Source organism: Drosophila novamexicana, unplaced genomic scaffold (assembly GCF_003285875.2).
Source record: "Drosophila novamexicana strain 15010-1031.04,08,12 unplaced genomic scaffold, DnovRS2.1 tig00000193-arrow-pilon, whole genome shotgun sequence".
NCBI lineage: Eukaryota > Metazoa > Arthropoda > Insecta > Diptera > Drosophilidae > Drosophila > Drosophila novamexicana.
The window spans coordinates 1,078,008-1,099,401 of NW_020824787.1; the positions used below are offsets into that span (position 1 = coordinate 1,078,008).

Below are 21,394 nucleotides of genomic sequence, written 5' to 3' on the forward strand. Positions count from 1 at the left end.
TATAGTATTCACAATTTCGGCAGCAGCTCGAGCAGGTCGTTGAAAACGGTTTGTGGGCCATTAGAATTTGACTGGGGCATAAATTTTAAAGTTTTAGGGGCTTGGTATAAGGCACGCTTAAGGTAATCAGGTAAATTATATAATCAGGTAATACTTATATATAATCATTATGCATTGCGGCATATTTTGGCATTCGTAATTCAGGTACAGAGATTGTTGAGAGATGTATCTTGAGCTCGTTAATGTGTGTTCGACTTATGAGCCCAGCGTAACAAGTTTACATCTGCAGAAAGGCCTAAAAGCAGCCACCTGAAATCCTAACATTTCAAATTAAACACAGTGATCCCCCACTGGCTGCTTAAAATCAGTTAAGTTGTCACTTCCAAAAGTTACCAAAGCTATCTGTTTAAGAAAGTACCTAATAATAATACGTTTTTTAATAAAGTTTTATGCAAATCACAAACTTAAACCTAAAACCATTTACCGAATCGAAGTAGGTTAAAGCACAATTTTCGTCTATTCACCTTGTCCAGCGCCAATCGCCATAAACAAAATTACATTCATCATTCCATTTAACCACTGCTGAGTGAAATCTGGGTGCCTCCCACACATTTCTGCAGCCTCATCAAAACAGTGAAGTAAAAAGGAAAAAAATAAAAAGGCAAAATGAAAACAGAGAGAAAAACTTAACTAAGACGCTGATTAGAATCCGCCAGTTGTTGCAGCCGTAAGAGCTAAACATAAAACAAATATCAATACAAATACAAGCATAAATATAAACATAACAAATCCAATGGGAGCAACATACGACAACAACAACAACTATCGCAAATAAACAGCCTTTTGGGATATATGTCAATTGAACGTATCGAAGCAACAACAACAAGAGCAAACATGACTAAAACTGGCTCGAAAAATGTGTTTAATGTTTTGCTTATATTGCAACAAATGTAAACAGGAACAGAGCGCGCCACAAGCAGCAGAAAATACAACAACAACAATAACAAAATGAATCGCCTCCATGACACATTTACCAACATTTTGTTGTTGCTTTTGGCAAGCGCTTTGAATGACAAATCTTGTATAGCATTTTTTGTTGTTGTTGTTTTAGTTGCTGCCTTTTTACTGTTTTTGTTTCTGTGTTGTTGTGGCAAGCCACGTTCGTGATGTTGTTGTCATTGTTGCTGTTGCATGGAAAACCAAATACATAAACAACGCCACCGGCTCAGCTGCCGTTTCTTGTCTCGTGCTTTTTCTTCGCCTGTAGTTTTTTCATTAAGCCCAAAAAAAAGTCGATTCGTAAAAAAAATTATAAAAATAAAAATATGAATACTCTTGCATATCAAACAAATTATATTATAAATAAATAATACGAGTTCAATTAAAAAATTAATCATTAAATTAAGCTTTATTAACTTTAAGAACTTCTCTTGTTAATCTAAAAGTTACGAGCTGGACAAATTCAAATTTTCTGTTCCTGTCTCGGCATGAATAATTCTCCTTTAGCCAGATTTTAACCAGTTCAATTTTCAAATGGAATATTTCAATTTGCTTTTATAAAGCTTTATACGAAAAAAGTGTGAAAAAGTCAATTTGATTAAGGAAAAATAATTGAACCTGGCAAAGCCGAGTAATACCTGATCGTCTTAAAATGTCTTTGGATAGTTATGGCACCTAATTCAGCGCATATAATTCTATATTTAATATTATCTTTATAATAATCAGTCTTTATATGTTACTTAAAAAATGTGTTGATAGACTTTGCACAAATCGGAAGACCAAGCTGTAATACCCCATATAAAATGGTATCGAAAACCGCTTTCGATGTCGCCTACTGCACCATTAGCAGATTTTTTTGGCTTGCGGTTGAATCACGAAAAGAAAAATGCGGCGCCGGCTAGGCTGGATGATTATATAACACTTGCCAGAGAGTATTGCAAATTGTTAGAGACAGACAGAGAGCGGGTGAGCGAAATTTGCAGATGGAAGATGGGAGTTGGGAGATGGAAGAGGCACGCTTATTGGCATTTCTGTGGCTGTAACTGGCACTAGATTGCGCTTGGAATTTCTTACCAAATATTGATGGCAGTTAATGCAACAGCAATAAGTCAAGTATTCGCGAAGTTTCTTAGCGCAGTCTTAGAAACGTTTTCTTTATATAATCATTATTAAGTATACGCAGTGGAGGCTGTCGTTGGCTCACATGTCACAACTCGCGCCGCACAACAATCATCATATCATTTCACTTTTAGTAAACAATAAAGCCACAGAAATTGTAAACACAACAACTACCGCATTACGCAGCCGCAAGCCACACACACACAAGCCCCCAATAATTGTTGTTGCTGTTGTTGTTGTTGTTGTGAGTCTTGCTGCTTGATTATAGTCTTTGGTTGGTTGGCGTAGGCGCAGCATGTGGCAAGTGTGGCAATTAAATGACGTTTAAGAGCCCGCCAAAGCAATAAATGACGCCTCTTATGGAGCAGAGTAAGATGCTGATGATATTCCCACTTCGCCATTTTGGAGGGGTGAAGTGGAAGGGTGTGGAATTTGAGGTGTAGCATTTGGCATGCCGCAAGTAATAATTGGCAGCTTTCTGCTTCAACAATTAAGCGAAAGGGTCTCAATTGCCGAATTTGGGGAGTTTAGTTGGTTTATATAAATCTTATTAGAATACGAGATTTTAATAAATTAAACATGTTAGTTATATTGAATAAGCTATGCTTGAAATATTTACGGAATAATTTATCATTGCTCTAATAGTTTTTATAATCATTTTTTGCTCAAAAAACTATTTTGAGATAAACGGATTTAAAATGCACTTTAATAAATAATAATAAAATGTAATTATTTACTGTCAGATGTCAGAGATGGTTGGTATATTTCTTGAAAGATTTTTTCTAATATTATTTATTTAAGCAAGAGTTTTGAAATTGAAGTTATTTATATTGTCATGCATACATATTTATTTACATTCGCACTTTTTGCCTCTTTTTTTGGCTCGTATAAAAAAGTCAGCGGCATCAAAGGGCTGTCCAGCTTGTCAATTTTGACACTGAAACCACATTGATACTTAAACAAACATTGGATATGGAAATGAGGCACCCAACCAAAAAATATGTCAGCTAAAAAGAGGCAAACAAAAAACCGCAGAGTTAAGCACATCCTGACAAGGCCAAGAGACGAATCGTTGGCAGTATCTGCGTGTCAAGAGTCGCAAGCAAAACAACAACTTCAACAAAAACTTGCACTCTGCGTGCCCCCGCAAGCCAAGCCCTCTCTCTCTCAATCTCTTTCACACACTCACTCTTACAAATAATTTCAGTGTCACGCTGCATTTAAGCCTGAAAACAAAAAATAAACAGACAGTTAACAAAAGCAACACAGTCAAAAGTTGCCACAGCAACAGGCAATAAATCAGTTACAACAACAGCAGCAACAACAACAACAGCAAACACTTACGCCTTCTGACCTTGAGCCGTGGCATTAAATTGCAGCAGTTTTGGTTGTGCCCAAAAAAAAAAAAAAACGTACAACTGCCGGCAGTTTTCTTGTTTTAGATATTGGCAATTTTGACGCCAAAACTTGCTGCGTAAAATGTTGCAAGAATCCCAGCAAAGCTTACCAAATGATCTGCGCGACTTGCACATACCCTGTAAAGAGTTATTTAAGGCCAATAAGCAACTAAGTAAAAACAAGCAATAAGTTAATGTATAATATTGAATATTTATTCAGCGAAGTAAACATTCTGTTACGAATACTAGAGCTCGAAAGTGATCTCTTAATAATAATAAAATTAAAAAGATAAATGAAAACTAAGCTTATTTGAGTGATAAATTGTTTATTCCATATCAAAAAATAACATTTTACGTAGACCAAACTTAAAGCAGCGATGTGTGGCATATGCCAAGTCGCATGCCACTTTGTTTCTTTCTGTAAGCATTTGATTTGGCTAATTGGACTGAAAACGCTTGCAATTGCATTTTAAATAAATTTATTCCATTATAAGCGCAATACAAATTTTGTAATTACAGGGTATCAGAGCGGTTGCGGCAGGTAAACACTCGACTTAATTACAGTAAATGCAATTGTAGCAACAACAATTAAGCCAACTACACATTGGGCAGAGAAGCGTTTCAACATTTGCCGCCACAGTTGCAATTCCGTCTCAGTGGCCGACCCTGCTCCTGGCCCCAAATCGGAGGAGGAGGCACGTGTTCATGACATTCTTAGCGTGAATCGAGTGCAAGAGCAAGAAGACAATGACCATTCTGTGAGTATGGGTAAGTGGATCTGTAAGCAGTCAATATGCAATTTTGCATTGCCTTGGGGCGTATACGCAATTTGCTGCCTGTAGATGTTGTAAGAATTCATGTAAAAATGGTGATTGAATTTTATGATCAATGTTTATGTTACCTGTCATTGAACGGCACTCAGACTCTGACTCAGACTCAGACTCCGACTCAGACTGAGACTCGGCTGAGTGCAGCCCTGACAAATTGGCCCAGGCCAAGGGCAACAACAATAGCAACAACAGATTATAACCGGGAAATCATGATAATAATAATGATGATGATGATGATGATGATTGTTGCCAAATCTGTGGCAATTTTTGCGTGCAATGACAACAATTATATAGGCAGTGCGTCGCCCAGATGCTCCGATAAATCCACATGCATAATAGCTCGTAATCAAAACAATTGGATGCCGCAGCAGAAATACCCAGCCCAATCTTGAGACATGAAACGATGCGACAGACACAAAATATCATAACGAAAGCGTCTGAAATCAACATTTCGCTCGTATTTTCAAAATGTAAACGTAACCAGCTGCCTACCCCAAAAGTAAACTCCAGCGGAATCCCAATGCAGAAATCCAGCGCTGCCAGCTGGTAGTTAATGCTTTTAGATTTGGGGAGCAGTGGGGCGGACCGTGGATGAGGAGCTCGAGGTTTGTGCAAATGCAATTACCTTGGCAGCGGTGGTGGGGCCAGCAGACGTAACACCAAAAGCTGAAACCGAGTCAGTAAGACAACAACAACAAAGACAATGACAGGTACACCAGCAACAACAAATGCAGCAGCAACAAAAACAATAACAACCACATTCAACGTATTAACGACTAACGGCACGAACCGAAAAAGCCCACACGAAGCGAGCTGAGTGCGAAAAACGAAAGACTTAGGCAAAAAACTTGCTTGGCACGCGCTGCACTCAAAAAGAAAAAAGTAACAACAACAAACGTCACGTCGCCAGCAGACAAAACAAACGTACAACTTGATAATATAATAGATCTGTGTTTGGCAGCTGGAAAGATAAACCAACCAGCGGACTGCTCGTGTACGTCCCATGGGGGCGTCGAACATGTTGGAACCAAAATTAATATGATTCAATGGGGCTAATTCCTTGAGCTAGGTCAGCTGCGGGGTATTCGTCAGCTCTAGATCATGAACCTTATAGCTAACCATGAAGTAAATGAAATTTTATTAAAAAAAACCAAAGCAATTAAATGAAAGGAAACTTTTTTAATACACATTAAATATAAATGAGACAAGCAAACCTTTTCGTACTTTAGATTTTTAATTTGTTTCACAATAAAGGTAATAATTTTGAATTATTATTTAATTATTACACTGGCTCTTTAAACATCTTATTTTATATTACAAATCGTGTTAACAATTTTATTTATAATTATTTTGATCCAAAATAACAGGCATAAAACACTCTTTTCATTTAGGAGCCTACATAATTTTATAAAAAAAAAATAAATAAAACGTATATTAGATAGCTTAACAATATTATTTTTTCGCCAGATATAAGTAGCTTTAATTACTTGAGTACTTGAGTACCCACATTTAATTAGCAGTCATCAGTCAGCGTACAAGAGCATTGATCAACATGGTTGATCAGTAGGCTTCAAGCTGCAACAAGTTTGCATCGAACTTGCCGCAGTGCTGGCCCGGCTCATGCTCGGGCTGTCTGTCGAGTCGTGGGCAACGCTTTGAGTCAGTTGAGTAACGAAGCTCCAGCGAATCGGTTGGCAAGTGAAACCTGTCCGTAGCGTCCAAAGCGCGTGCGCTTCTAGCCAACTTATAGAGCGATCGTATTTTAAATACTAGACTATATAATACGAAAACAATTACGAATTAATCCTTGCCTGCGCTAAGGATGCCCCATGCAACAAGTGGCAGCTGGCACAAACGTACCTAAATATAAAATTAAAAAAAAGTGTTGCAAGTGAAATTTCGATTTTCGGTCGCGGTTAAGGGGGTATATAAGCTATAAAGCGACGTAATCGTTACGCTTAGGTGCAAGCAACTGTTGCATTGCCAATTTGTCGAGTGAGTGTAGTGCGTGTGTGTGTGTGTGAGAGTCTCTCCCTCTCTCTCTCTCGCATTCTTTCTCCTTCTTTCTGTCTCTTTTCCTCTCTCCTTGTGACTCTGCCAGATGTGGGCAAAGTGTCGCGTCTGCGGTTTTGGCTCATGGCCAACGGCGCTGCTGTTGCACAGCCTGGTGGCACTGCTGGTCTGCGGCAGCGCCGGCGCCTTCACAATACTCTCGCCCTTTAGCTACACCTCGCTGAGCTTCAAGAATCTGCTAAACAGCGTCCTACTCTCCAGCAATGCCAATTTGGCTGGCGGCGGACGCAATCTCAAGTCCGATGTGCTGGAAGATGCCTCGCTGATAACGGTAAGTAACCCACCGCCAAGCAACCGGGGTGAATGAAGAAAAGACACGGTGTGGCAAACAGGGCGAACTTCAAGCAAACCGAAAATTAAAGTTGTTGGCATTGACATTTGTTATTGTTGTTACAGTTGTTGTTGCTGTTGTTGGTACCTTTGTTACATTTGCTGTTACCGGTTCAGCTTTTCTCAGTGCGCTTTGTGGCCCCAGTTTTTACCCGCCACCAGCTTAATATTTTTATTTATGATTTCGGTTGAACAAATTTTCTATGTTAAATAAATTTACACTTATTTTTTGTCTTCACACTTTCCGTTCGAAAGAAAGTTTCCTCAGTTTCTGCAGTTCGTTGACTTCGGTTGCGCCCAGTTGTTCCCCAACTTTTTAGTGGCAGAACTTTATTATTGGCGGCGCTGCCGGAGGTCGCTCTAATCATTTCGAAGCACGTGAAGAAGTTGCCCTCTATTTGTTCGTCACATGCAATGCCCGTTGCAAGTTCTTCGGGTCTTGCTTAGTTTATTTCGAGTGTGATTTTAGTGTGGACTCTTTTTATGGTCAACTGACGTGTGCGAAAAACATCAGCCGCAGACTTTGCGACTTTTTTTTTATATATTTCGAATAGTGCGATTTATTGTTCGCTTTTTATGGCGTTGCCGCTAATTTTTACTAAGGCTCTAATCAGCACACAAATCAGTGACCGAAGAGCGGTGGCAAACAAATGCATTTCCTTGAATTCGAAAATAAACAGAAGCTGAGGTAAGAGCTATAGTAATAAAAGTGTGTATAATTCAGATAAGACTTTATTATTTAAATACTAGTAATTTGTTATACACTGAAGAATTCATATTTGAAATATATCTATCGGCTTTCTCATTCTATTAAACAATTAAACACAATTAACATATTACACATATCATAACAAAAATCGTTAAATTTTTAACTATTAGTTAAACTTAACTTATTAGGGAAAAAACTGCAAATTATTTAAATGAAACTTAATAAGTAAAGAAAAAATTCTTTACATTACTTGTTAGTTAACTTGTAAGAATACTGTATTAAATGTTCAAGATCAAACACACCTGATTAAATGAATATTATTACAAATCAAATTCAATTTACATAAAATACAATTTTATAAATGTTATCATGTTTGCTATCACATGATTATAAAATGTAAAAAATATGTGCGGCTGACGACCTTGGAGCCCTAGCTGGGCCGTTAGTTGGCCCAGTTCACGTGGCTACAATTAGATCAATTAAATTCGTTTTACGTTCACATCATTATTATTATAAATGCAGTTGACGTTGGTTTTTCTAAGGTCACATCAAAATAAAACCAAAATTTGCATTTCATGAAAATTGAAAAACCCTTGAAAAATAAAAAAGACCTGCCTTAAAATATGCACACAATAATTTTTTTGGCAGCTACCCATCAAGGGTAAAAGACAAAATTTGAAGAGCAAACATTAGAGAGGATTACCACATACGCTTTAAAGGTGGGGTTAGTCTTGCCATTAAAATCAATAATGCACAATAATGACAAGCAAGCGAAAATTGACAAAGCCAATAAACTCGACTACAAAAAATGATTATTAACAAGTCGCCAAACAACAACAATAACAACTTACCAAATAGAAGAAGACGAGTGTACATGGGTGGCTGGTGGATGGGGGTGCGGGTGCTGGTAGTTACGTGATAACGTAACGTGCATTATGCGATTTACGTGCGTCTTAAACCTGACAGAGAGATATACGAGCATTGTCAACCGGGTAACGATATTATAAAGTCTGACAGACTGAAACTGAAACCGAAACTGAATCTTATGCAAAGTCATGGCTGGGCTTACAAATGTGGCCAACAAACTAAGCGAACCAAAAAGCAAAGCCCAACAAACTCTTCAACAATTTCTGCACGTTGCCAATTGCATAATCGTCGACCGGGGAGAAGACTGAACAGGCGGGAGAGTGCTGAGGGAGAGACACCTTTAATAGCAGCAATAACAAATTGTCAATTGTCAACACACACACATACGCATACACATACACATACACTCACTCACACGCACACGTACACAATAATCAACATGCAATTAGGCTAACCCGTCGACTGGCTGACTGACTTTGAAATATGGGTTAGGAGCCTTCGTCTCACGTGCCTAACACTTGGCATGCCCAGCCAACGATTTGAGATCTCTGGAGCTCTGGGACAATGCTAGGCCCATGCATCTGGTTTGTCTTTTGTCGCTTAAAGAAAGCCAGCACTACACATCACAACAATAAGGAAATGCTATTGCAATACTTTTTTTCTCTCAATCGTTTCTATTATATATATAATTTTTTTCCTTGTAAGGTTTGGTTTACTTTGCCTTTGCTGCCTTTGTTTAGCTTGTAGCTTTAGTTTTTGTTTGTTTTTTTTTTCTTCTTGTTTTTAGGTTTTGGCAGTGCCTTAATTTGAATTTGAAGAGTTTCCGCATAGTTTTTGCATGCCAAAGGCAAACAGATTTGTAAATTGTTGTCATCAAGTTGATTACGTTGTTTGACAAATGGACAGGTGAAATGTGTCTGAAATGGCGACCGGAATATAGGAGCACACGAACAGATTAAGGTACCTTTGACCCTAGGTGTAATAAGTTTTCAGCTTAAATGTGCGTTTTGTAGCTCACTATAGAGCTTCATTTAAAAGTTCTGTACAGGGAACTATTTTTTATAATAATGAACATTTTTAAAAATAGAAAATTAGTTTGTAGGGGCTTCTCTGCGATTGGCAAATTCTTAGCATATTTCAACTTTTATTTAAAAGCTATAATTATGCTATTAAGTAAGCGTACAACTTAAATAACTAATATATAAATCTAGCGAAACAAGAAAATAAAGTAATCTACAAAAGTCCTTGACGTCATTTCAGGAAACTAGCCAGATAGATTTGAAAATATAACTTAAAATTTAATCAAAAGATGATGGGAGATATTTAACTGTTGTTTTGCATTTGATAAGCGATGCATTGAATTAACAGTCTGCTCTACATTAATAATATTCAGCCCGATTGATCGGCATAAAACAAAAGTTCAAATGTGATTAACCTTTGTGTTTTGATGTCATTAAATTGATGTCAGGCCAACAAACGCATAATAAATGCAAAACCATGGCAAAGCCAAGACCAGAAATACAAATAGCATATAAAGAAATACACATGCATATAGAAAAACTGGTTGAGATATCGCCGAGACGTTTCGAATAGCTGCCGGTCAAATATAATGGTGATTATTATGATTGTTATGATCGTGCCGAAGTGCGCGACGACACGAAAAGAGATGTCAATATCAAGGTCGGTTACAAAATGGGCGATGTGAAGATCGATATTGATCGAAACCAAAAGTGGTGCGGTTCCCTTGTGGCGCAGCACGAGAAATCAAAAGTGCTTTATGTAAATGAGCGCAGTCCATAAAAACCATCAGCAAATACAAAATATGTACAAAAATTTGCATTGACATTACAAAAAAGCAGATGTCAACAATAAAGATAGCAACAACAACAATACGAATGCGTATATAAACAAAGGCACGCCTTAAAGTCCAGCTCACATACACATTTAGCATAATTAGCATGGACACAAACCAACAAACGCAACGTTTAGTGGGTCATGATGCGATCCAAAAGATGCGAGACGAAAATTATGTTTAAGGTGCTAATGAAGATGGATTTTTGCCTAAAATATATGCTCAGTTAGCGGAACGGTAAATGCCAAACAAACAACCCAAAAAGTAGACAAAATATATTCGGATTGACATAGGTCCCGGTTTATTTATCTACCTGTTTACAACCTACTCTCATTCATTTAATTACAGTTTTGCCACATTTATGGATCTGCTGATTTATTTATTTACTAAGCCTTCTCTTCTTTTTTCCTGTATTTCGTTATAGTTTGTAGCTTTTAAGTTGAGTAAAAACTAAATATTTAAATTTTATTTTTTTTTGTTTTGTGCAATATTTGTACAGCACTCGCTATTGGAAGTTAGTTTGTATTATTTGCTGGTTATTTGTTGATGCGTGATAAAAACTTTTAATTTGCCGGTGCAAGCGGGCAGCTTGGAGGTGGGATGTAGTAATGTCAGTAAGTTGGAGTTAAATGCTAATAAAATATTTTAATTAACATCTGATGTAGTTATGCAAAACAGTTTTTAGTCAAAGTTAAAGCTTTTGTGAAACTGTTGAGGCTTCATAATACTATAGCTTAACTGATAATCAAATAAAAGTATATAAGTGTGAACTGCATGCTAAAAGCTATATTATTTTTCTTAAGTTAAAGAAATTTAAGTCCTTAAAATTGAAAATGAATTAAATATAAAGCATTCAAATTGATTTCCTAAAATAAATTTAATTATGGTACTTATATTTGATGCAAAATACATTTAACACTTAAGTTAAAGTTGCGTACATTGCATATTAGTCTGGATTATCTAGTCTCGTACAGTGAACCCTTAGTATGTACCCTGTAATTGTTAAATGTTTGTAGCAATGTTATATTATAAAGGACTCACACATTAGTATTTTTAAGATACTTTGAAGGCAAATGTGAAAAAGCTTAATGTTAAACCAACTCATTTTTTCTCTGCCCAATTAATTGTGACTTTAACAAACGAAGCTTTAAGTCTTTGCCTTGATAAAAGTGCTTAAGTGCTTTATAATTTCTAACAAAATTGGCCAACCATAGAGCCCAAGTACAGATGCTTATACAATAAAATTTATGCCGTGCAATTTGCGAATGTTTATCTGTAGGCAGAAAATAAAATATATGCACATTTTGCGTAGATTTCAACAGCGTTTCACAACACTAGTATGTGCCACAACTAAAGGGGCGGGGAATACCAACAGCTGCTGCTTGTGAGATGCGACTGCAACTTGGCAGCGTCTCGTCTTTTTTCGAATTTTAACAACTTTACCAGCGCCTTGTGGCTTAAACAAATATTGGCTGTGCCATTTTGGCCGGCATGAAAAGTGTGTCAAGCGGTTATTTGCCAAGAAAAACAAAAGCTGAAAGTGAGGACAGCTGTTGAAACGGCATAGCTCTGGCCTTTTATTCTTTGCATTTCAAAGAGAAGACAAAAGAAATTACATAACAAATGCGCTAGGAAATCGCCAAAAAAAAAAAAAAAAATAAATAAAAATACAAAATAAAACAACACACCTCAAATTTATGCCTAAACATTGGCAAAAGCGTGAAAAAGGAAAGAAATATTTCAGTGGCTCAGTTCGCGGTACCACTTCCTCGTGTTGGCCAACCAGCCGGCAAAGTCAGTTGGCCAATGCAATTGTTAATACTCATTAAATGAACGTTTTGTTGTTGTTGCCGCTCAGCTGCTGCTCAGCTGTGGCCATTCCGATTCGCTGCCAAGGTTAATTAAAATGCCAAACAACATCAACTGTGTTTTTTAAGGCATCTCCCTATCATTCTCTCTCTCTCTCCGTCCCTCTCTCTCTCTCTCTGTATCTGGGTTTTATGTAATCGCGTGCATATACAATTTTCAACTATTGTTTTATAAGCCAACAATTATTTTGGCATCGACACCAACGATTGTATAACTCTTGAAAGACTTATCAAAATTATCACGAAACATTAAAAATCTATAAACATTATGCACAGCCGGAAAAAGAGGGGTATGCTGTCATACGCGGCGTATGCGTAATACGTGACTCCCCTGCGAGCTGCGTCACATCAGCTGAAATTCTATTTCGGAATACCGATATTTATTATGTCTTATAGCTTCAGATTGATCAAATAAATTATGATTAGTCATTCAAGCTCTTCATTTGCATTCGGGTGTTAATAAAGAAATTTTTTATTGGCATGCGCGACGCCGCGGCGGCACCGTTTTGATGCGACACAGCACTTGCCCATCCAAATAGTTAAGAAAAGTAATTAGCTCTTAAAGGAAACATTTCCAGAATGTATTTGAATGAATTTCAAATGTGCTATCCAATAAACATATAAACAGGCATTCGCACAGGACCAATAAACTGCATGGCTAGCTGCTAAATGGACTTAGCTGCTCTTAGACTTCATCATCCAGTCAGTAATTTACTTCTTACTTTTCTTTTATTTATGAGCCACGTCTCCTTCAAGGTGCTTTTAATACTTAGTACATGTCGCTTATATACCAAGTCAAATTTAAAAATGATTTTCCCTTAAAGTTGAGACAATTTTTCAATCTTATTCCATTATCATCACAATTATTGTCCCATTGTGTGCCCATAACCTTCACGTTCTCAATGGTCAAGGCTTATTAACGATTATTGTCAGTATAATTCAGTTTTTTTCTTTAATTATATATGTTTACAAATCCACCTCATGGTCAGTTTACGTTCACTTGTGTGCTTTAAATATGTGCCTACTCTTCAAAGTTCAGTCCTCTAATACTAAATCCTCATTGTTATCCCATAATCTTTGCATTCTCAATAGTTTCTCTTTGGTAATGAAAATAATGCTGTCCTCCATGGTCACCTTAATTGCAGACAGCTCATGATAATTTAAAAATTTTTTTTGCATTCGGAACCCTTCTATTATCATGATTTTCACGTTATCCTTTATGATAGACTTCAATGAAAACAATCTTTAGTCCTCCGGCATTTAATTTCCTTGACTTAAGCGGTACATTTCTTAATATTTGTATTTGGTTTCATTTGCTTGCAAATCTGTGTCCAAAATTCTCTATTTTATCCTTTACTGCTCATAAAATGCCTGAGCATAACAAATTACTCAGCGAGGCTTTCCTGTAGCAGGACCACAGGGGCGGCAGGAGTGTTGCAATAGTCTGCAGCTTGTTTAACTTGTTGATGCTATAAATTAAAATTCATTAGCCGAAATTGCTGTGGTTAGGGCCCAGACGATGTCGCTGCTGGCAACCGAGGCAGCTCCACCTGGGCCGCAGAGTTATGCAAATTGGAAAAGCAGGCAGTTTTAAAGGGGAAAGAGAATCGGACATTTCAGAGCGGGGCGGGGCGGGTCGGGGCGGCAGCAACTCAATTTCACACTGCCATGATTTGCACTTGCGATTCTAATGGAATTTCTCTTGCTTGTTTTTTATTCCCTTTTTTTGCTGGCGGTCTCTTTCAACAGCCGAAATTAATACGCAAATACGGTTATCCATCGGAGACGCATACAGTGGTTACCAAGGATGGATATATACTGGAAATGCATCGTATACCAAAGAAGGGAGCGCAGCCGGTGCTCCTGATGCACGGCATACTGGATACATCAGCGACCTGGGTGCTGATGGGGCCCAAGTCGGGCCTGGGTAAGTACATTAATAGATAGTATATAATGTATATGCTGCTGACTATATAATTGGGCTTATTTTGCAGGCTACATGCTCTCCGATCTGGGCTACGATGTGTGGATGGGCAATTCGCGTGGCAATCGCTACTCGAAGAATCACACCAGCCTGAACAGCGACTATCAGGAATTCTGGGACTTTACGTTCCATGAGATGGGCAAATATGATCTGCCCGCAAATATTGATTATATACTGAGCAAAACGGGCTACGACCAGCTTCATTATATTGGCCACTCTCAGGGCACGGCCATATTTTGGGTGCTCTGCTCCGAGCAGCCCGCCTACTCGCAGAAAATCACCTCAATGCACGCACTGGCGCCCATTGCCTACATACACGATATGAAGAGTCCCCTGTTTCGCACTCTTGTATTGTTTCTGGATTTCCTAACGGTAAATTGCGAATATTGTGCATTCCCTTAATTCGATTTAACCTGTTTTCCGATTTCTGTTTTTTTTTCTTTGCGGTCTTATTTTACAGGCCGCAACGCGAATGCTGCGCATCACCGAATTCATGCCCAACACGAAATTCCTAGTGGACCACAGTCAGGTTGTGTGCCACGACAATGCCATGACGCAGGATGTCTGCTCGAATATCCTGTTTTTGGTCGCTGGCTACAATTCCGAACAGCTCAACAAGGTAATGTGGCTCCCGGCTGGCGCCCCAGCACTCATGCCCTCACATTTTTCCATGTTTTTCCCCAAAATGTTTGCGGGCATTGATTTGAATTTTCCATTTTCACATTCGATACTCTGTTGCTGATGTTGTTGTTCTTTTTGGGACCGATACGATTGTCTTCATTAAGTTCGCACTTCATTTGCCTGCCCATTGCGGTTCTTTGAATGGGTTTTCTATCGATGTGATTAAGTGTGATAGGGAGAGCACGGTAGGATTTATTTGGAGCTCAATTACAGCTGGGCAACTGTAGGGCTTCTAACAATTAAAGCGTGTAGAGTCTGAAGAATGTTGGATAATATTTGGAGTTATTTAAATGAAAATGTTAATTTGAAGCTATTACAGAAGATTTCAAAGGACGAACTACCTCAAACTCTTTCAAAAAACAAGCCTTAATTGAAAGATTCTCATATTGCCGAATCAACTTATGTACTATCAGTCTTTGTTTCTTTTTATATACCAGCTTTGAATGGCTAAATTCCCTACACAGAGCCTATAAAAGATATTATACTCTCTTTATCAGCCGCTTGATTAACTTACCCCAATGCAAAACTGTGCTCCTTGACTAAAACCAACCGCGAATTGAACATCCTCAGATTTGAAGTTATGACCCACAAAATGGAGCGCGCGAGGCTTAAATTACATGCAAAACATGAACAGCAGGTGTATAGTGTGTGGTGTAATTAATAATAATGCCATTGGGAGCCGACACTTCTCCCTGTCATTGCTATTATAGTAGTTGTTGTGCCTGGGGCAAAATGAGCGAAATTAACTGACACAGGCGAGCTGAACACGGTGAACAGCCCAAATAAGCGGCAATGCATGCAAATGAGGGGTCTTTCTGACCCATGACCCTTTCCCCAAGCCAGCTTTGTATGAGCAAGCGTAGCGTTGGGCCATGTACAAGGAGGTGGTAAAATTGTCAAGTGCTCATAGTGCGTATACGCACTCAAATATGACACCTTGGCAATGTTGGTTTAAATTAGGTCAGCGTTAAGGGGTTAACCACAGAGACATATGGAACTGAGGAAATATACACTTCATGGTAAAACAGCTCGTAAAAAACTTAAAGGCATTTTTTTTGTTATTAAAAAAGTTGTAGAATCTTTATGGTCCACATCAACACGTTTTAGTATTGTATTCATATGACTTTAATTTATGGTGTTCTTTTTCTGCATGCAATTCAAATCAATTTGAACTTTACAAAGATTTGTGTCTTGGGCTTGGGTTAAGCAAGTTACACTTAACCATTTTTAAGCTATTCCAAATTAACAAAAATATTATTTTCGATCTACTTGCAGACTATGCTGCCTGTCATGCTGAGTCATACGCCCTCAGGTGCCTCGATCAAGCAGCTGGAGCACTTTGGCCAGCTGATGAAATCGGGGCACTTTCGCAAGTTCGATCGGGGCTATTTGAGGAATCAGTTGGAATACAATCGCATGACGCCGCCAGACTACGATCTGTCACGTGTAAAAGTGCCAGTGGCCCTGTATTACTCAGTAAATGATCTGCTCGTGTCGACGACAGGCGTGGATCGACTGGCCAGAGAGTTGCCAAATGTGATAGACAAGTATTTGGTGCCGATGGAGCGCTTTAACCACTTGGACTTTCTGTGGGCCATCGATGTGAAGCCGCTGGTCTACAATCGTCTGGTGCGAAACATACGACGCGTGGAGAATCACAGGGCTAAGCTGACGGCCAATTTGGCCAGCTTCCTGGCCATGCAGCTGCAGCGTCAGCAGCTCCAGAATCAAATACAAATGCAGACAACGCTTCAATCAGCTTTGCCGCCCAATGTCCACTTGCCCCATAGACTGGAACAAGAGTTAAGGATGCCAGCTGCAAGTGCAACAACAACAACAACAGCTGCAACAGTAACAACGACGACGACAGCAACAGAGGAAGTGGCAACCACCACCGAGGATGTAGTGGAAGCCACAACAACCACACCCGCATTGGACGCGTGATTTGTCTGAGCAGCGGGCAAGGTTCTATCTTGTGTAATTTCATTTGACTGTGATGACATTTTAACAATTACTACTTTAATCCCAGCGTCTGCCTCCGACCTATCCATGCGGAGCTGCAGATGCCACTACATCAACTCAGGCACGCCCAGCATCCAACCAGAACAATATCATATTCACCCGCTCACCACTCATCCGATTATCCAACAGGAACTCTTGAGCCTAATCAAAAAACTCCATTTACCAGATATCAATAAGTACTTTCTGTGTTGCTCTCTCTGCAAATATTCTATTTATGTATGTGTACAAATTTATGTATTTTTAATAATAAAATATATTTTAAGGTAATGCGCTTAGCTTTGTTTTGAATTACCTCAATAAGTAAGCTATGACTAAAGGGAACTAAATGCGATAGTCTTATTAAAAATTAAAATCAAGGCAAATTAATTTTCGCATTATCTGACCAAAAGTTAAAGTGGTAAAATACTCGATGGTGTTCACAAGTTCTCATTGTAGGCATGAACTCTTTCTTGAGCGATTTATAAAATTATTCAAAGAGTATCTAATCCGTTAGACTATTACACTATCCGTGTATACAATTAAATGCATCGCTTTCAAAGTATATTATTAATCTATTCTATAAACAACAGCCAAAAATCATCATGCATGCTTCTTCTTGGACCAAATAGGTTGATACGAAATTTTGTGTTTCACATACATGAGAATTCTATCTCAATAATTTATAAACATACGATACTATACATGGAAATAATATTCTTGACTGTATTATCCGGCTTCCACTTCCAGCTTTCAAGCAGTTCGGAAACAACTTAAATTATTTTAAAACCCTTTTAAAAATTTTCGATCGAATGATAAGCAAAACAGCTCATCCAGCAGGTTTCAAACTGTTTTCCTTGCTTTTTAATTTCCTTAACCCCGTATTAATGTGCACTTACATACATACAAGATGGTAACTGCATTGAAGAACTAAGCCACCCGGTAAAAAACGGCAAACACTTTTCTATATGCAAATTAATATGAATATATGTGTATATTCAACTAACAACTGATAACAGCCAAATCACCAAATTGACTTCGTGAGAAGCAATAAAAGCTGAGCTTTCGCTGAGCACAGCTGATTAAGAAATTGTGAATTTCCAAAATTCAGAGGTTTCATTATTGAGTTGGTGCTTGAACCAAAGTCAGTTGCGAGTTGCGGTGCGAAATGAATATATATAAATACAAAATGAATATATACCTAGAGCTATTTCTTATTACATTAATACTAGCGGCAGCGGTAAAAAGTGAGATTATGGAGAATTCCGTAAGTAATTTTAATATGTTAGCAAGCTGCAAGCTGTCCATCCAGAATGACCCTAGGCTGATCTATCTAATTTCAGCATTGCGCTAACTCAAAGATGATGAACGAGCAATGCAGTAGCTACTGCTACAGCATAGTGAAGCCGCTTTTGAAATACTCTGCCTCTATTCATTCGAAAGAAACACAGTTTGATGAACTTAAGAATAAAATCCAAACCCTTGAAGCGACCATTAAAACATTGGAAAAACAACTCGAAATATGCAATGAATTTAAAAAAAATTACCTTACCAGAGAGGATTTGTTCGCGTCAAGGAAGGTCATACTGGGTAAGCTCCAGGATATAAATTTAACGAAAAATACTAACAGCATTTAATTAGATACGCTGGGAAAAGACTTAAGTTTCTGTCGGAACGAAACTGTCGAATTAAACACCAAGGTTCAAAAGAGAGATGCGGAAATATCAAGTTTAAAAGCGCAGACTGAATCGAATACAATTAAAATCGAAGAACTCGAGAAAACCGTAAATGAAAAAAAGACAATATCAAATGCAGTCAATATCATAGAATCAGAGAAAAACCTATCTAAAAATATGGATAGCTGCATCGGTAAATCGACAGGTGTTCACAGCATAAAAGTCATGAGCTCTTCCTTCTACGTCTATTGTGATTCAACCACGTTTGATTCCGGTTGGATGGTTATTTTTCGTTCTAAAAAGTTATCTTCAGGCTTCGATCACGACTGGAATGACTATCGAAAGGGGTTCGGCGATCTGCACGGCGAATTTTTTATCGGCCTAGATAGACTTCATTTATTAACTAACTCACGGAATCACGAGCTATATGTTAGCACTTTCGAGAATTCTACCTTTGCACGATATAGTCATTTCCTTATTAGCGGTATTGATGACGATTTTCAAATAAAATCATTGGGCAAATATTCCGGAAATAAATTTGATATAATGATCGAATACCTTAATCGAAAATTCATAACTCCCGACAACCAGAACAGTGTAATTAAGACATATTGCACAAGAAGAATCAAGCTCGGTTGGTGGCTTAACAGTTGCTCTGCAAGGTAAATATGTAACACTTTAAGTAAATGTCTTAAAATGCGGTCAAACTGTTGAAAATTTGATTTTTTACTTACAGCACTGAAATTGATTTTCTCTTCTCGGGTGCTCTTATGATGATCAAGCCAACTGTCGATTAGCCGAAAGTTAAAATTAAAGCAAAATTGAACTTTTTAACATGAAAACAAGAATCTAATAAATTGAACAATCTTTTTTTGAACTGTTTATAAAAATATAGGTACATACATATAATATTAAAGATATAATAAGTACAATAGGTGGAAAGTTTGACTTTAGAGTGCATTCCTTTGCCACGGATGTATTTTTATTGAAACTAATATGTATGCAAACAGATCTATTTGCTATTCTTATAAAAATATGTACTGTAGATCAGTAAGTAAGAGTATATACGGTTCCAGTGCATTACTTATGCCTCATGACAGACCGTCTGTCTGTGTCTAAGCTGTTAACTCTCACTATAAATGTTGAGTCGTTGGTTAAGGTACGTTTGATAACATGTAAGCGAATAATAGACCAATATTTGGTTCTTTCGCAGCAATTATGTGCTTTAATATTCCCATAAATAATCTGCAAAGTCGAACCAATTTTTATTTAAAACATACTAAGCTACACAGCGGAAATTTCTTTAAAAAAAATCCAAAATATGTAATGTAATAATTTTAAATAAATTCATTACTGCCAAAGAAATAACTTAATTTCAAATGTAAAATTACCAACGCCAGTAGTTTATGAGAAAATACTCCCACTGCTTATAAAGAATATGAGTATACATTTTACATACCTTTGTTTAACCAAGCTGTGAGATGTAAGATTATAAAGGCAAGAAGAGCATGTACCTAAATATTTTCAAACTAGTGGAACAAAGCTTATTTAGTATGCTTTTTGAAATGCTTCATTTTACTGTATTTTCCTTACGTTACGGCAAATAAAAACAAAAAGAGTAGCAGATTATTAAATAATTAAGAGCAACAGTTTGCGCAGTCACTAATAATAATAACAATTTACTCAAAAGTATGCAGCTGGCGACCGCAATTGCAGCCTTAAAGTAGGCAACAAAACATTATGCGCGACTGTCGCGCGTTTTAAAACGCACGCAACACCGTGTGAGGCTGTGGCGACGCTTGTGAGCGCTGCCGCTGTTAGATGAAAACCGCAGGATACTCATTGGCTCAGCCAGCGCATGGCAATATTGCATTGGGGCAAACAGCTTGACGCTTAATTGCAACTTAAAACGCAACTCATTTCGACAGGCAGCGCGAAAAGTTTATCCGTCGCAGCGGCAGGCGCCACAGGCAGTCGTTGCAGGACCCCATCCTCACCCCTTCCTGCACTTTGGTGTCCTGTCTGCCACAGTTGCGCATTTTAGCGACAAGCTTAAGCTGCATGGCAAATGAATTGGCATCATTTGTCGTCGTCCTCTGGGCGCCATTTGCGAGTCGCCAAAGGAACTCAGCAGCAGGACCTACTGTTTTCAATATTGAAGTCGTTCAACCAGTAAGCAAACTTACCTCGCGCACTGTTGTTAAATAAACACGCAAACAGCCGCCTTGCTTACCGGCGGAAAGAAAAAGAGTCGAAAGTCTGTTCATTTCATCTGCGGGCTGGCAACTCTGCACTCAGTCCGTCGCAGCGAAATAAAAAATATTGACTCTACGGCTCGGTACGGGATCTGTTTGTGTGTCAGGTAACAACAACAGCATCCGGCGTCTGCTCGCCACAAATTGCTTCCGCTTCTCACCAAAATTGAAAAAGTTGAACCGTCAGAAGATATTGCAAATGTTATATTTTTCAACAAACACTGCTGAAAAATGTATTAAGTGCAAAAATATTCTTACAATAAATGATGTAGCATAATTTTAAATTATAAAAAAAAAATAATATTAATTTGTATAGCAAATGCATTTAGTTTCCACTAAAGCAGGCTCTCCCATAAATCGCAAAACTACGTGTTAAATAAGAAATAATAAAAAGGATTCTTTTTTAGGCACAGGGTCCTTTCTCAATCTTTATAAATTTAATTACTCTTGCTCGAAAACTACCGTAGAGATAGAGTCGGGATTTACATGGTTAAAAAGTGAAGCGTTTACAAAATCATAGCCCTTTATCTTAAAGTTTCTGGCTTTAATAACTATATAAAAACTACGTTCATGCCATCAGATATATGATCAGATAGATGGCCAGATGCGTATTTTACAATAAAAAGCCAATATTCTAAGGAAGAGGGTCTCCAATATATTTCGTCTATCATCAGAATCAATTATTATCTAACGCCGCGTAAAGATCTTTAGCCTTGTCACATCCTTAAAAGTCGCAACTCTAGTGTTTGAGCAAAA

General features: G+C 37.9%; 2 protein-coding genes and 1 long non-coding RNA gene across 3 annotated transcripts; 2 read left to right on the forward strand and 1 right to left on the reverse strand.

Annotated features, from left to right (window-relative positions):
- Positions 1–6,410: 6,410 nt before the first annotated feature.
- Positions 6,411–16,936, forward strand: LOC115758752 (lipase 3). Its single transcript, XM_030699510.1, has 5 exons — positions 6,411–6,689; positions 13,794–13,971; positions 14,039–14,400; positions 14,489–14,647; positions 15,985–16,936. Exons 1-5 carry the CDS (start codon positions 6,447–6,449, stop codon positions 16,651–16,653), a joined length of 1,611 nt encoding a protein of 536 aa, XP_030555370.1. The 5' UTR covers positions 6,411–6,446; the 3' UTR covers positions 16,654–16,936.
- LOC115758753 lies at positions 8,064–8,967 on the reverse strand. Its single transcript, XR_004017461.1, has 3 exons — positions 8,730–8,967; positions 8,309–8,647; positions 8,064–8,256 (listed from the first exon to the last, which is right to left on the reverse strand). It is a non-coding gene; the product is annotated as an uncharacterized LOC115758753 (long non-coding RNA).
- A 1,244-nt stretch (positions 16,937–18,180) lies between the features above and the next one.
- LOC115759024 (ryncolin-4-like) lies at positions 18,181–19,208 on the forward strand. The gene is made up of 3 exons (XM_030699837.1): positions 18,181–18,297; positions 18,349–19,045; positions 19,120–19,208. Exons 2-3 carry the CDS (start codon positions 18,561–18,563, stop codon positions 19,178–19,180), a joined length of 546 nt encoding a protein of 181 aa, XP_030555697.1. The 5' UTR covers positions 18,181–18,297; positions 18,349–18,560; the 3' UTR covers positions 19,181–19,208.
- The last annotated feature ends 2,186 nt before the right edge of the window (positions 19,209–21,394 follow it).

Coding starts and splice junctions, on each gene's coding strand:
- LOC115759024 (XM_030699837.1), top strand. CDS start 18,561: ATGGATAGCTGCATCGGTAAATCGACAGGTGTTCACAGCATAAAAGTC. Junction 19,046..19,119: donor CTTAACAGTTGCTCTGCAAG/GTAAATATGTAA, acceptor TTTTACTTACAG/CACTGAAATTGATTTTCTCT.
- LOC115758752 (XM_030699510.1), top strand. CDS start 6,447: ATGTGGGCAAAGTGTCGCGTCTGCGGTTTTGGCTCATGGCCAACGGCG. Junction 6,690..13,793: donor AAGATGCCTCGCTGATAACG/GTAAGTAACCCA, acceptor CTCTTTCAACAG/CCGAAATTAATACGCAAATA. Junction 14,648..15,984: donor ATTCCGAACAGCTCAACAAG/GTAATGTGGCTC, acceptor ATCTACTTGCAG/ACTATGCTGCCTGTCATGCT.